The sequence below is a fragment of the Pteropus medius genome, unplaced genomic scaffold (assembly GCF_902729225.1).
Source record: "Pteropus medius unplaced genomic scaffold, Ma_sr-lr_union100, whole genome shotgun sequence".
Taxonomy (NCBI): domain Eukaryota; kingdom Metazoa; phylum Chordata; class Mammalia; order Chiroptera; family Pteropodidae; genus Pteropus; species Pteropus medius.
Window position 1 is genome coordinate 1,711,893 of NW_024342473.1, and position 14,860 is coordinate 1,726,752.

The 14,860-nt window shown below is 34.2% G+C and overlaps 1 protein-coding gene across 6 annotated transcripts in view; it reads right to left on the minus strand.

Annotated features, from left to right (window-relative positions):
- The window catches only part of PLD1 (phospholipase D1), a 179,473-nt gene that overhangs the window by 69,368 nt on the left and 95,245 nt on the right, over positions 1-14,860 (minus strand). For all 6 annotated transcript variants that reach the window (XM_039865037.1, XM_039865033.1, XM_039865038.1 and 3 more), the window contains 2 exons: positions 7,928-8,009; positions 325-435 (listed from right to left, as the gene is read on the minus strand). In XM_039865037.1, coding sequence (XP_039720971.1) covers positions 325-435; positions 7,928-8,009 — 193 coding nt within the window. The remainder of the gene's footprint in view (positions 1-324; positions 436-7,927; positions 8,010-14,860) is intronic.

The following is a 14,860-nucleotide window of genomic DNA, read 5'->3' on the forward strand; positions in this document are numbered from 1 at the left end:
TGTGTTCTTGGCTAAATTATCAGGGTTAAGAGAAGCAGAAATGTTAATTCTGCTGACTCCGACAATACTGGATATATAAGAAAGTATACTATTTTGTTTTATTTCTGTGAAAACCATATTATATATTCAAAATATACATTAGGAAATTCTACAGATTACTTCTGCTCAAGGCAAAACATATCTGAAAAATATTATTACAATAATTTATTGTAGATTATGTAACATTATAAAATATATATATTCTATTATATATTATATATTATTTTTAAATTACATTAGAAATAATAAAGAAGAAACATTATTCATCAAGATGAGTCTTAATACCTTTATGTTGGGGTGCAGACGCATTAAAGTCCTCTTGCTGTATTCACTGTTGATTCCAAGAGCAAGTTCCACCTCTTTGTAGAGCATAATGAAGATCCTTACACCCTGTTGCTATCACAAGAGACAACACAGGGAGGAATGAGAATTTCTGCAAGTTATGATTTTTTTTTCTTCCTTTCAGTGCATTGTACTTTCTAAACTTTCTTATTATAAACAAATATAATATTTATGAAAAACACAATACGAAGAGGTAACTATAAATGTATATTAAAATATCAAAAATAAAAATGTATCTCCTTTCCATTCCTATGACCTGTCATACCAAGAGTGTCACTACTTGACTAATTACAGCCAGAAGGTTGAAACTGTAACGTCAACTACTTGAAGTGTCTTATGGTGCTACATCTGTGACTGTTTCCAAACACTTGTCTTTGAGGAAAGCTCTGACCGATTCATGTTACAGATTTAGAATTGTTTGTTTGTTTGTTTATTTTTATTACACTATAATTACTGAAACAGCAGTGAGAAAGAAACTCTGAAGCAATAAGTTATATAAATATCCCTTAAATGTTTGAGTGTTTTGCATAGAATTTTTCTTTATTAAAAAAATTATTTAAATGGAAAAAAAAATCTTTTTTTTAAATGAAGTTTATTGGGGTAACATTGGTTAATACAATTATATAATTTTCAGGTGTACATTATAATTTGACATCTGTATATTCTATTGTGTGTTTACCACCCAAAATCCAGTTTCCTTCAGCTACCATATATTTGACCCCCTTTACCCTGTCTACCTACCCCCTCCTCCCTTATCCTCTACCCTCTGGTAACCACTAGTCTATAGTCCATGTCCATGAGTCTTTGTTTGTTTGTCCTGTTCATTTGTCGCTTTTAGGTAATATCAGGTGATTTTCAACTTTTTCTGTCTGGCTTATTTCGCTTAGCATGATTATCTCGAGGTCCATCCATGTTGTCGCAAATGGCAGTATGTCATCTCTTCTTATGGCTGAGTAATATTCCATTGTATATGTGTATGTACCACAGCTTCTTTAGCCAATCATCTATCGTAGGACACTTCTGTTGCTTCCATGTCCTGGCCACTGTGAATAGTGCTGCTATGATCATTGGTGTGCAAATATCTTTTTGGATATGGGTTTTCAAGTAGAGGGACTGCTAGATTATGTGGTAGATCAATTCTTAGTTTTTTGAAGAACCTCCATACTGTTTTCCATAGTGGCTGTACCAATTTGCAGTCCCACCAGCAGTGTATGAGGGTTCTTTTTTCTCTACATCCTCTCCAACATTTGTTATTACTTGTCCTGTTGATTATAGTTATTCTAACAAATGTGAGATGGTATCTCATTGTGGTTTTGATTTGCATTTCCCTAATAGCTAGCGATGTTGAGCATCTTTTCAAATATTTGTTGACTATTTGTATGTCCTCTAGGGAGAAGTGTCTGTTCAGGTCCTCCGCCCATTTTTTGATTGGATCATTTGCTTGGAAAAGATCTTTTTTAATTTTCAAAGATAAAGTTGTTGGTTCACACTCAACCTATAATTAAATCATTAATGCCTATTTCACTAGTGAAATGACTTCTTCCAAAGTCAAAATCTCTAACATTCAAAAATCCCTAATTTTTAGCAGCAGTACACAAATTGACATCCTTAGAACTTGGACCTAAAAGAAAATAGACAAAGCCATTGCAAGAGCCAAATTAAATCAAAAGTACCTGGTAAACTTTAATAAGTGTTATTTGTATAACACTTATTGTTATTATTAACCATCAAAAAGACAATGTCCAACAGTTAGTAGTGTAGAAATGTACTAGTATTTTCTCTTCTAGTTCTGGGTGGTGACAAGGGTTTAGCCTGTGCTAAATTGCCCCTCCCCTGAATGTCCCTCCTCTTCTCCCTATCTACTCAGATGGCTCCTTCTCCAACATATAGTTCAGAATGTATTCTTTCAGGAAACTGTCTAATTTGCCCCTACTTAGTGCGTCTTTTTTTTCTCTTTTTTTCTTTTTTTACTTTTTAAGTCTGTATCCTCAGTTTTGCTGTGTGCTCTGTAACAATTAAATTTACATTCTCTGTGCCTAGAAACTCTGAAAGCATTCTGAGACATACTGCATACATATTTGATTATGTATCTACACCTAGGCATTTAATATCCCAGAGATTAAAGGCAAGAATTTTTCCATAATACTTTCTGAGTATTAGAGATGCAGGCATATCTAATAAATTACAGTGACAAAGAATAATTTAGTTGCAGTTTGTGAATAATCCATGGTAAGTGGGTATGTTCATAATGGAAATCTAAGTTACCAATTTAAGAAAACTTACTGGGTTGAACACATCTAATTTATAAGAACTAAAAATTTTCACAGTGTTATAAAAATGTGAAATAACATTGAAGTTAATATTCTTAGGTTGTAGGATATAAAATAGTAGAGTAAACCAAACCACATACATAATTCCCCAGTATTGCTCTGCTGGTACTAAGAAGCATTATTTTGGCCTCTAAAGCTTTATAATAACACATCACTTCAAAATAGGAACATTTTCTTGTTATTAGTAATATCTGAAAAGTGTATATATATTTGGAGGGAAACCAAGATTTACGTTCTAGGCTGCATTAAGAAAATGTGAGTACTAGAAGAAAATCCATTCTTGCTTGGAAAAAAATTAGATAAAAATGTATATATGTCATTCTATTTTTCTGATTAACAGCCAACCTTTGGAACCTGTTAATTATTTATTATAATTATGTAACTATTACTTGAGCAGAGAAATAAGAAAAGTGGAGGCAGGAAGTTAACAGATTAATGTCTAATAGCCAGTGACAGCTTTGCAATGAACCACTGACTGAGGGTTCTAATGAAAACTAGAACATTATTTTTTCTTCTCTACTGTTCATATTTACATTGCTATTTGAATATTCTGGAATTCTGCACTGGCTAATACACACACAAAAATAGCCTCCCATTGAAAGATATAAAGTTTAAAATCTGAAATTAAAACCTAAATTACAGAACATTACACCTGACATCTTTTATCATGGCTCATTTGTTTTAAATAGATGAAATTCTACTTCTTGGGCTTATGAGATTATTACACATAAAGAACAGTAGTTGCATATTAGGAACTGGCCTGAATCTTACAATTTTTCATTTACCTGCATAACGAATGGATTTTTGAAATGAGATGTTAATGCTAATGGTTACATTATTACCCTCCATCTATTAATACCTGACATTGTCTTCTATCCTGTATCTTTTCTCATTGAAATAAATTAACTCTAAAGGAAATAGAGTAAAGACTTTTTAAGTCTTTTTAGCTTAAATACAAATGACTAATAAGGAAGTAGTTAAAAATGAAAATTTCGTTTTCATTTAGTCCAGTTTACAATTATTTACTTACATCCATGTCTACAATATACAGTTAATTAGTGACAAGATTTCTGTGATAATAAAGCAATAAACTCCTCTTCTTTTAGGCAAGGATTACAACACTGTCATAAACTCTAAACTATAAAGGGCAAAGGAAAAAGTATTCCTTGGGAATGAAGGCATTTGCTGGGTCATAATAGTGAAGACTTAGACAAATGTGCAAAATAAAAACCAAATTAGAAAACAACAACAAAAAACTGATGTTAATTCTGTAATTTAAAAAGTATACTTTGAAACATTAAATGTTTTACCAATGCTTTTTAGTGACCCTAGGGGAAATTACTTTTGCTTAGAGAGGGGAAATGAAAGTATTAACAGGGGAAGTAGGAACAGGGATGGCCTGGAGTTCACTACGCAATGCCATGCTTCTTATCCGTGTTGAAATCAACTAACCCAAAGGTCCTATAGAATAAACTTCATGGAACCTGAATTTCCAAAGATGAAAATTCTATTTTCTTTTCTAACTAGTTTTTAATTAAGTAGAACAGACACAATTACATATACATAATACATGTGAAGACCAGAAAAATAAAACTTTTCCATAGTTGAAATGAAGAGACTGTTTCTGAGCCAACTTTTTCTCTGATTGTTCAAAGTACTGTGGTCAAAATATTTTCCAGATGCAGCCAAGTTTGTCCACTGCTTGAAGATAGTATAGAGTACACATCAACAGGATAATCACTAATTTTATCACTTATGAAGAAGGGCTTTCCCAGGGGGTGCAATATTTTAGGAAAATAAAAAGTAAAGCTTAAAGAGAAATTGTATCCTTACCATTTAAATGTTGGCAAGATTGGGATGTAAGTGCACAAATGCTCATGTGCCTTTTTTTTTTTAAACCGTTCTGTTTAAAGCAGTCTTCAAGGTTGAAGATCCCTTCTCCCCTTCCCTACCATGCCCTTTCTAGGCCCCCACTTTGATAAGATTCCCTTTGATTTTTCTGCGTGGAGATGTGATTATTCATTTCATTTGACAAACCTGGATATCTTTCTGTTACTCACTGATGGCAATTGTAGAATGTGCCTTGTGGTTCAGGACAGTAAGAAATTAACCTGATGACACAATCCCCCTGGGGACCTAAATCTTTTTCTGTCAGTCTACAGGCTGCTGCACTTTAAGATTCTTTTGGTGCAAGTCTCATCAAGAAATATCACATATTGCTAAGGTTGAAATATACAAATTAGGTACAGGGAAAGGGTTACCATAACTACGGTAAAAATGATCTCACTTCTTACTGCAGTAAATGCCAAACTGTAGAAAACCCTGATGCTGATTTGAGTTGCAAACACTCTGTTTCTCAAGGTTGGCTTATACTATTTTAAATGATGATACTGCATCTCAGAAGGCCAAAGAAACAGGAAAATATCAACTTGGTTATAACCAGAGAAACAAAATTTACATTTTTTCCCCTAAGAAACAGCCATTATACGAGATGTTTCCCTATGTGTTGGCTATGAGGCAGAGACACAAAATTCCTTCCTAAAAATTCTGTACAATAAGATAGAAGAAAAAATAATTTATTTTAATCAACATAGTGGACCTCTGGGACCCATTAATGCAAGAAAAAATGTTATTATCAACACGCTACTTCGTAAAAATAGTGGCTTTCAGAAACTAAATTATTTATATGAAGTAGCATTTATGAGCATTTGAAATGTCAATCTGGAATGATCTGAATGTTAAAAATTTATGACCAAAATAATAAGATGGTGTAGTTAGATTAAGGGAGAGCAATTCTGCTAAATGTACCACTGAGAAATTAATATTTCATAGTATTATTATTTCCTTAGGACATTTTAAAAATTATTATGTGCAATTTAAAAGTTGCTGGCATGTGTTTGTTTATTACCCTTAGTTTACCTGTCCAGTTGCTTATTCTATCACTAGCATGACTGGCTTCTCTTTGCTTTTATGGGCGATGAGCCCTGGTGAGGTCCCAGGTGAACACCGAGTTTCAGGAAGTGAATAAACGAAGCACCCTTATTAGGCAAAAATATTTTCTTTGCTAACATGAGGTGGAGAGCCAGGCCTGCGAGATCTTCCTCCTGAGCCTTGCTCTGGCATTGATGAGCTTTCTAAAGTTTACTTAGATGTCCTGTAGGCATCTCAGACTCAAGTGATCTAAAATTTAGCTCTCTGAATCTGAGTTCTTCCCACTTCCTCCCACTACCAGGTTCACATTCCCAACACATCATTTCAATCAGATCATCCTTCATCCATCACACCCACCCCCCTCACAGTAGCTCCCACTGTACTCCATAAAGTCCAAACCACTAGCTTGGTTTACAAAGCCTCCATATCCTAGCTGTAGCCTGCCTTTCCAGCTTGATCACCATCCTACCTACACTAATACTCAGGTGTAATCAACCTTGTCACCATACTATGACTGAAAAAGCCTTCTGAATTCCTGAGTCCGGAATGTTTCTTCACCGTATTTCCTGTACCTAGAAATGTCTTTTAAATTTTTTCCCCCATCCTAAATGCCCTAAATCCCTCATGTTGTGAGGGGCTTCCCCACCAGACCTGCCCAATACTCTCCCACCTGCCTTTGAATCTTGGCTCGTCTCTGTACCCAATTGACTCTTGAGTAGATTTTTAAGCTCTTTCAGATCAAGAATCAAGTATGTTATTTATGTGCATCCCCGTATGATTAGCCAAAAGCCCGGCACATGGTAGGCATGCATTGAACATGCTGATTGAAACCTAAAACAGTAAAGTATTGGATAAGTACTATGAGGAGAGGATTAACTAGTATAACTGATAATTGTGAGGCAAGACTGGAGAAACTTTAAAATGGAATCTTGAAGAGAAATGGAAAAGGTGCCATTTCATAGAGAGAAACAGGGAGAAAACTATAGCCCATTCAACATACAGAAAGAAGTTTGGTAAGGCTAGGACTGAACTCAGGACATGAGTCCTTTAGCAAGCCATTCACAGGCAGAGATGGAATCCTGTTCACACACACAGCATCTTTAGTAATTAGTGTAGTACCTGGCTCACAGGAGATACTCAGTAACTGTATGCTGAATTATGTAATAAATATGCAAATAATGCTTTTTCAAGACCAGAATTTCCAATTTTATGAAAAGAATTTTGTTGAGACAACAAATTAAACTAGCCATGAAAATGATGCTGTTTGGCATGGGTCTGAAATAAAGATTATCGACTTCTGCCATCAATATTAGCAATGAGTTCTGACTATATTATGGATATCTGCAGAAATCCTAAAGTAAAGGCATGGGGAAAAGACATTGGAAGGAGAAGTAAAAGTGAATGGGAAAGGGTAGGGAATGTCAAGGATGGGAAAAAAGAGATGAATAAGACTGTGAGAAATAGGAAAATGCTGCCCTCGTGACTTAGGATCTGCTAGAATGTTTAATGATAGAATAAAAAAAGATGAAAACAGTCTCAAGTAATAGTGAAAAGGCTAGCACTCCCCAATTTGGACATGATTAATAATAAATCCAGATCTATTCTAATTGAGCGTAATTTAAGTGGGTTTAGGGCCAACTATATTAAAAAAAATTCATCAGAAATATGAATGTAAAGTAGTCATTGGCAAACCTATAACTGCTTCAGTTATTTACTTTTGATAACAAAAAGTGCACACTCAATGCTTACCCAAAATCTACAGGGTCAACTGCACAAGAAACAATTTCACATTATTACCATGAACTGTCCCAAAACTGGAATCAAAACAGCACCAATTCTTAATGTCCCTCCTCTTTGATATTTTTCAAGATCAGCTTGACCCCATCTGACTGAAATGTCAGATGACTGGTTGTTCTGCTCAAACAACGGAACAGTAAATAAAACAAGATAAAATGCTATGTTTCATTTCATCATTTATTATTCAATGATGAAACTTCATTACAAGTTTTTGCCCATAAAATTAACTGCTCATAGCTGACCAAAAAACAAAAATTAGAATTACTAAAATAATCCATGCTGTAAATTAGGCTAAAATATCATGTACCCAAAAGTAACAGGAAAATAATCATAACCAAATGAACATGAAAACAGTAAATATTCTACTTTTTGTCAAACTCTAAAGAAAAAAGCTATAATACATATGAAAAAATTTTAAAAAGGAAAGGCATTTCTGAGGCAATACGCATTTAAGAAATCGTATCAGCATTTGTTTGGAAAGTACATACTGCTTTTCGTTTAAGAATGCAGTCCAGCCTCCAACGATTTCCTTCAACCACCGGGCGTTTCAGAAAGATTTCTGGACTCAACCTGAAATCACAAAATTTCAAGTAACTAAAAACGTAAAGTTCTGATTGTGTCATAGAAAGCAAAGGCAACTTTAGCCCAAATGCCATCGTCATCCTCCACTGTAGTGGGTCATCCATAGTTCTGCTCTGAGGCCACATACGAGTTCATATGGGAACGAGAGACTTAACCCAAACAAAAAGTCAGTCTAGATTTCTCTATATATATACCTTACCCACACATGCACACGTATACATTCACAAATAGATACTATTGGTTGCCCAGTCAGCAGCCACTCACCTTCTTCCTTGTAGTCAGAGCCTACCTCCCACTAAAGAGTGTGAATATTCTACAGACTTGCTTCCCCAGACTCCTGTGCAGCTGGAGCACAATGTGACACAATCCTGGACAATGACATATACGAGGAGGTACACGTGGGGTTAATGGGAAAGATTTCCTTCTTTGATGAGAGGGAGGTACATTCATTCAAAACAGGAAAAGCGTCTTTAGGACATGTGTTATGTGGGGCTATGATGCTTAGAAAGCTGCAGCCATGTTGAAATTCTAAGAGGAAGACCTGAAATCACTAGGCCACTCCGCCAACTTTAGAATTGCCTAACTTTGGAGTCTTCATTGAGAAAAATAAATCCTCATTGTTTAAGCCACCTTTAGATGAGCATTCTTGTAATCCAAGCCATAAGTGTTCTGATTGATAAACATAAATACTGGCTTCCTATACCAAGGAGCAGTGTCTGTGGAACCTGTGTCTTTCTGAGCTAGGAAGGAAGCAGGTTTGCCAATGCAATTTTTCCAATGTGAGCATGGACCCCTGGGCTCTTCTCTTTAATAGTGCCATAGGCAGGTAAGCATACAGTTGAGTCACTTCTTCCCTTGGGGTTGAGTTCTAAAGTTAGTGTCTGAGTTAAATCTGTATGTGATATAACTCTCCCATAATGAGGAAATACAAACAATAAAGAAAACTTCATCTGCTGAAATGCTACACCTGGAGGAGCAGGAGGAGACTGTATAAAGCCTATAATACTGCCTTGCTCTGGAGCCCTCTAAGCATGTGAAAACAACAGGGTTTTAAGGAGCTAAAGAGATTAAAAGCAATAATTTGATGCTGTATTTAATTCAGTTAAAAAATATAAAAACCCAGACATAAAATATCCAAAGGAAACACATATTGGGTAAGATAAATAAGAAAACAGACAAATGGTGGAGTATGTACAGTATGAATATTTGTATATTAAATTCGAAATAGGAAACATTAGGTAATCTATGTCCAAACAAACAAAAATGTAGCAATTCATAGGAAAAGATCTAAGATGAATTAAAAAGAGTTCTGTTTTAACAGAAAAGTACATCACTGTGCACTGCTAGCTCAAAGAGATGAGATATATCCAACAACATATACATACTAGCAATTTTTTGATGTACATGTTAATTATGGGCTCACAGGGCTTCAGTTTGGGGGCCACTTCCAATGCTATGCTCAGCAATTAAGTCTTTCTTACCCTTTGTTTAATACACAAGCATTGTGTACCCTATATGTAGAACATTCTACTAGATACTTTGGAGGATGTTAAGACAGCTCTCAAGGAGCCCTAAATTTTCAGGGTAATAAAAAGATGAAAAACTGATAATCATGCTACAAATAAAATATAAACAATAGCAAGGAGAGAGCAGCTATGACACATAAGCATCACTGTGTCAAGATCTTTATTAAGTAATTATTAGGTACACAAAGTTCAAAAGAATTGTATAATACTGCATTTCATTGGATTCAGGACACCAAGTCACATCATTACTATGTGCACCACTAAGTAAGAAAAAAACGATGACAGTTATAACTGTAAGATATTACTGAGGCTAAGATGTATCCTGATTTCATAGATGTTAACATGGACCTCCAAGTAAACTTTCCTCTTAGAAGATTTACAGCTGTAAATGCTTATATGAGAAAGACAACGTTTAAAATCAATATTCAGAACTTCTGTCTTAAGAAGATAGAAAAAGGAACAGATTTAACCTAATGTAAGAAGAAGGAAGGGAATAATAGATGAGCAGAACTCAATGCAATATTAAACAGAAAAACAGTAGAGAAAACAATAAAAGCAAAAGCTAGCTCTTTGAAAAGATTAATAAAATTGATAAACTTTTAGCCTTATTTTTTTTTAAAGAGAGTTCGACTATTTGAGATTTCTCATATAAATGGGATTGTGTATGATTTGTTCTTCTGTGTCTGGCTTATTTCACTTAGCATAATGTCCTCCAGGTTCATCCAAGTTGTTAAAATGGCAAGATTTCCTTCTTTTTTTAAGGCTGAATAATTCCATGAACTTCAAATACTCATCGAGTTTTATACATTAAACATGTACAGCTTTTTGAAAGTCAATCATACCTCAATAAAGTATTTTTTTAATGATTAAATAAATACATTGCCATTGAAAACTATTTAATATAATCTCAGATGGAGAAATACACAATTTTACATATGCTATTATATCAACTTTATAAAATATATGTATGCTTATATACAAGGATTGGAAGACAAAAAATAAAAATGTCAACTTGTTTAAAAAAAAGAAAAAGGGAGAAGCACAGTTATCAATATAAAAAAATGAGTGTAAGAGAGAAATCACTACAAGCCTGCAGACATTAAAATAATATTAAATCAATAATAAAATATAAATGACATTACATGAATAAATATAATTTAGATAAAATAGACGATTTCCTTAAAAAAGGTATCAAAATAAAGCAAAAATAATTTGAGACTCTAGCCCTATAGCTATTTAAAAAATGAAATCATAATTTAAAACTTTTCCATAAAGAAAACTACAGATCCCAACAACTTTATAGGAAAATTCTATAGAATACATAAGAAATAATATCAACCTTACCCAAATTCTTTCAGGAAACAAAGGAAGGGGAACCCTCACTAACTTATGTGAAGAGGCTCTAGCATTATCCAAATAAAGAAACCAAACATAGACAATTTAAGAAAATAAAAAAATTAAGAACAACGCATCTTACGATCATAGAGGTAAAAATCTTTACCAAAATCCCACAACTTACAAAAAGGATAATAGATCATAACAAAGTGAAGTTATCCTAAGAATGCAAGGTTGGGTTAAAAGTTGAAAATCAAAGCAATTCATCACATTAACAGAAAAAGAAATATGTTCGTTTTAATAAATGCGGACAAAGGTTTTGATAAAATTTAATACTCATTCATAATAAAAACTCTCCATAATTATAAGTAAAAAGGACTTTCCTCAAAGTAATAAAAGGCACCTATAAAAAATATCTACCTAATGCATAATAATGAAAGACTAAATGCTTTTCTCTTAAAACTGAGAACAAGGCAAAAATGTCCATTCTCATTACTTCTAGTCTACATTTTACTGATAATCCTAGCCAATGCAATAAGGCAAATAAAAGGCATATAGATTAGAAAGGAAAAAGTAAAACTGTTGTTATTCACTCATCACATGATCATCTATGCAGAAGATCCTAAGTTATCTGTAAGAAAAGCTACTAGCACTAATAAGTGAATTAAGCAAGGTTGCAGCATATAAAATCGACATGAAAAAAATCAATTGTATTTCTTTCTATATACCAGCAATGAACAATTGAAATATGGATTTTTAAAAATACCATTTACAATAGCATCCAAAAACATGATTTGCTTAGTGATAAACTTAACAAAATGTGTGCAAGATGTGTATATAGAAAGTATAAAACATTGTTGAGAAAAATTAAATAAGAACAAAATAAAATGGAGAGATATACACTATTCACGAATTGGAAGACTCAACATTAAGGAAGAAGAATTTGACATTCCATCTAACCAGTGGCGATTTTACTGTTTGTTTGGTTTTTTCTCCCCTCTGATTCCTTAGCCTGGCAGGAGAACCTGGAAAAGGGCACTGGCACAAGTAGAGAGAACTCCAGGTGAAGTCCTGTAGTTTAGGCTTGAGGAGAAAGAGTGGGATCTTCTGGCAGTGATAGAGGTGGTAGAGAGAGGTCCTCAGGCTCCAAAAACTATGAGGGAGTGGAACTTTCCTCCCCAACTGGAAAAGCTTTGGTTCCAAGAAGGCAATGTAAATATCCGTTGCTTGGTTCTGGACACACGTGTCATTGCAGAAAATGTGTTGGCAAAACAGTAAATAAAGCCCCACCTTTCCAGCTAGAGGACTACAAAACGGAAGCCACAGAGAACCCAAAACTAGTGGGGAGATCACGGAGAGGGAAGAACTAAAGAAAGAAACCCTATAAAGTTGTTTATGACTTCTAGCTCACTCCCAAGCTGCCCATGCATAGATTTGACCCTAAATATTATACCGGAATTTGAGAACAGAACTAAGAAATAGAGCACTGCCCCAATTGGCCACTAGATGGAGCACATGGGGGACAAATCTGAACAACACTGCAAAGGGTTTGAAAACAAAACCAACATTAAAAACACAGAGAAGACTAGTTGGAACAAGTGAGCTAATTGCATGCTAATACAAAAATATCAACATTCTCTATAAGATGTAAATAAGATCCAAAGTCATAATATTCGAAAACTCCAGATGGAATAAAAAATTACATGATATGAAAAAGAATCAAAAAACCTGAAGTTTCAGGAAGACAATTAACAGATTCCAATGACAAAATGACATAGATTTTGAAATTAGTTACTTTAATTCTTTGTCAGATATTATAAAAAGGTTTCGACATTAAGGGTGAACACTTTTAAAATAAATGGAAAGACAGAGAGTCTCAGCAAAGAAAACATATAAATAAGAACCAAAGAGAAATTTTCAAACTGAAAAATACAACTACAAAAAAATGTACAAACTCTCCCTGAATAGACTCAATATCATAATGAAAGTGACAAAGGAAAGAATCAGAGAACTGAAAGACATCATCATATGTGAATAACAAAGAGAATAGAAGATTGAAAAAAAATTAACAGAGCCTCAGAGATCTGTGGGACGATACTAAAAGACACTATCTGTGTCTTTGGAGATTCAAAAGGAAAGGAGAAATAAGGAAGTACACAAAAAAAGTTTCAAGAAATAAAGGCCAAAAATTTCTCATATTTGGTGAATGACATAAACCTAGATTTAAGAAGCTCAGTGAACCCCAAATGGGAAAACTGAAACATCATAATCCAACTGCTGAAAACTAAAAACAGGGAAAATGTTGAAAGCACTCAGAAGAAAAACAATGTGTTATTTAGAGGGGAACAATGACCCAAATGACTGTAAATTTCTTACCAGAAACCATGAAAGCCAGAATGAAATGGAGCAACTTGTGACTAGAATGTATAAAGATCTCACACAGCTCAATAATAAAGAGAAAAGCCAATAAAAAAGGAAAAAAATATTTGAACATTTGTTTCTTAAAAAGCTAAATAAACATCCAAAAATCACAAGAAAATATGCTTTACATGAAAATATGTTGCTAATGCAAGTTAAAACTACAATAAGACTCTACTGCAAAGCCTTTGGAATGGCCACCATTAACAAACACAACACCACCAAAAGCTACCAATGAGGAGGAGGAACTGGAACTTTCATATACTGCTGGTAGAATTTTAAATGGTACAACCACTTCAGAAAACAGATCGATAGTTTCTTAAAAGTTAACCATGCACTTAGCTCTTAGTATTGATATAATACAGTAGCTTAAAGCTACTTTCTAAGACAAGGGTTGGCAAACTATGATCCATGAGCCAAATCTGGCCCTGTTTTAGTGTGACACATGAGCAAAGAATGATTGTTACAGTTCTAAAGGGTTATTACACACACACACACACACACAATAATATAATGACATTACAAATATGTGTCACAGACAATATGTGACCCGAAAAGTCTAAAATATTTACTATCCAGCCCTTTACAGAAAAAGTTTGCCACCACTGTTGAAAGTCAGTGTGGCTTTCAAACATTTTGGATCATGATCCACAGGAATACATTATACATCCATCCCAATAACTTCATCTATCTGTCTGTCTATCATTTACTATTGACATAAAAATTCCCCAAAATAATAACCCTACTACCACTTAAGTTACACCTTTCTTTTCCCTTCTTTCTTTTCCTATCCTATCTCATTCTTTAAAAAAATCCTGATTGTAACGCACTGAATTATTTTAATAAGTATTTACTATAGAGTTGCAACCTACCATTTGAGAAACACTCACATTAAAATTAACTTAAATGTATTCTCCTACTTAGAATAGTCTGAGCTTATGAGCCAGTCAAAATTGAAATGTTGATTTTGTTATTTACATTATAAACTTTGTCTCTAGCCCAGTTGCTTATCTCTCTTCTGTTTCTCTTCCTCTTATAAACCACTCCCTTTAATAATACATGCTTATTGTTTTTTTCTTTATTCTCCAATTTTATTAGTCCTATCTCTGACCTGTTTAATGCACAGATTCAGTACAAAAAAAGTTGTGGCGCACCCCACAGGGACTCCCCCCCCCCCCCCTCCCTCTTCCCCACGAAGGCCAGAGAACCAGTCTGGGCAAAGACTCAACATACTTGCTCCACACATCCTTGCTGGACAGTGCTAATCACAACCACCATCGTCAAGAGGAAAGCTGAACTAAGCTATGTTCTTTGGTCTATCCTAAGTTGCAGCAACTTACCAATGGAGCTGGAAGCCTCATCTTGGTCTCCTACCTCATTTTAGGACTTACTCCAACAAACACCGGATATTTAGTTCACGGGTGATGTGAAACAGTAGCAAGCACAGAAAAGACCTAAAATACATGTTCTTCTGGTTGATCCAGATAAACAAGTGATAAATGCTCACTGGTGTTTATATAGAAACTACCTCTTTTAGTACTTTAAATATCTAGCTAGATT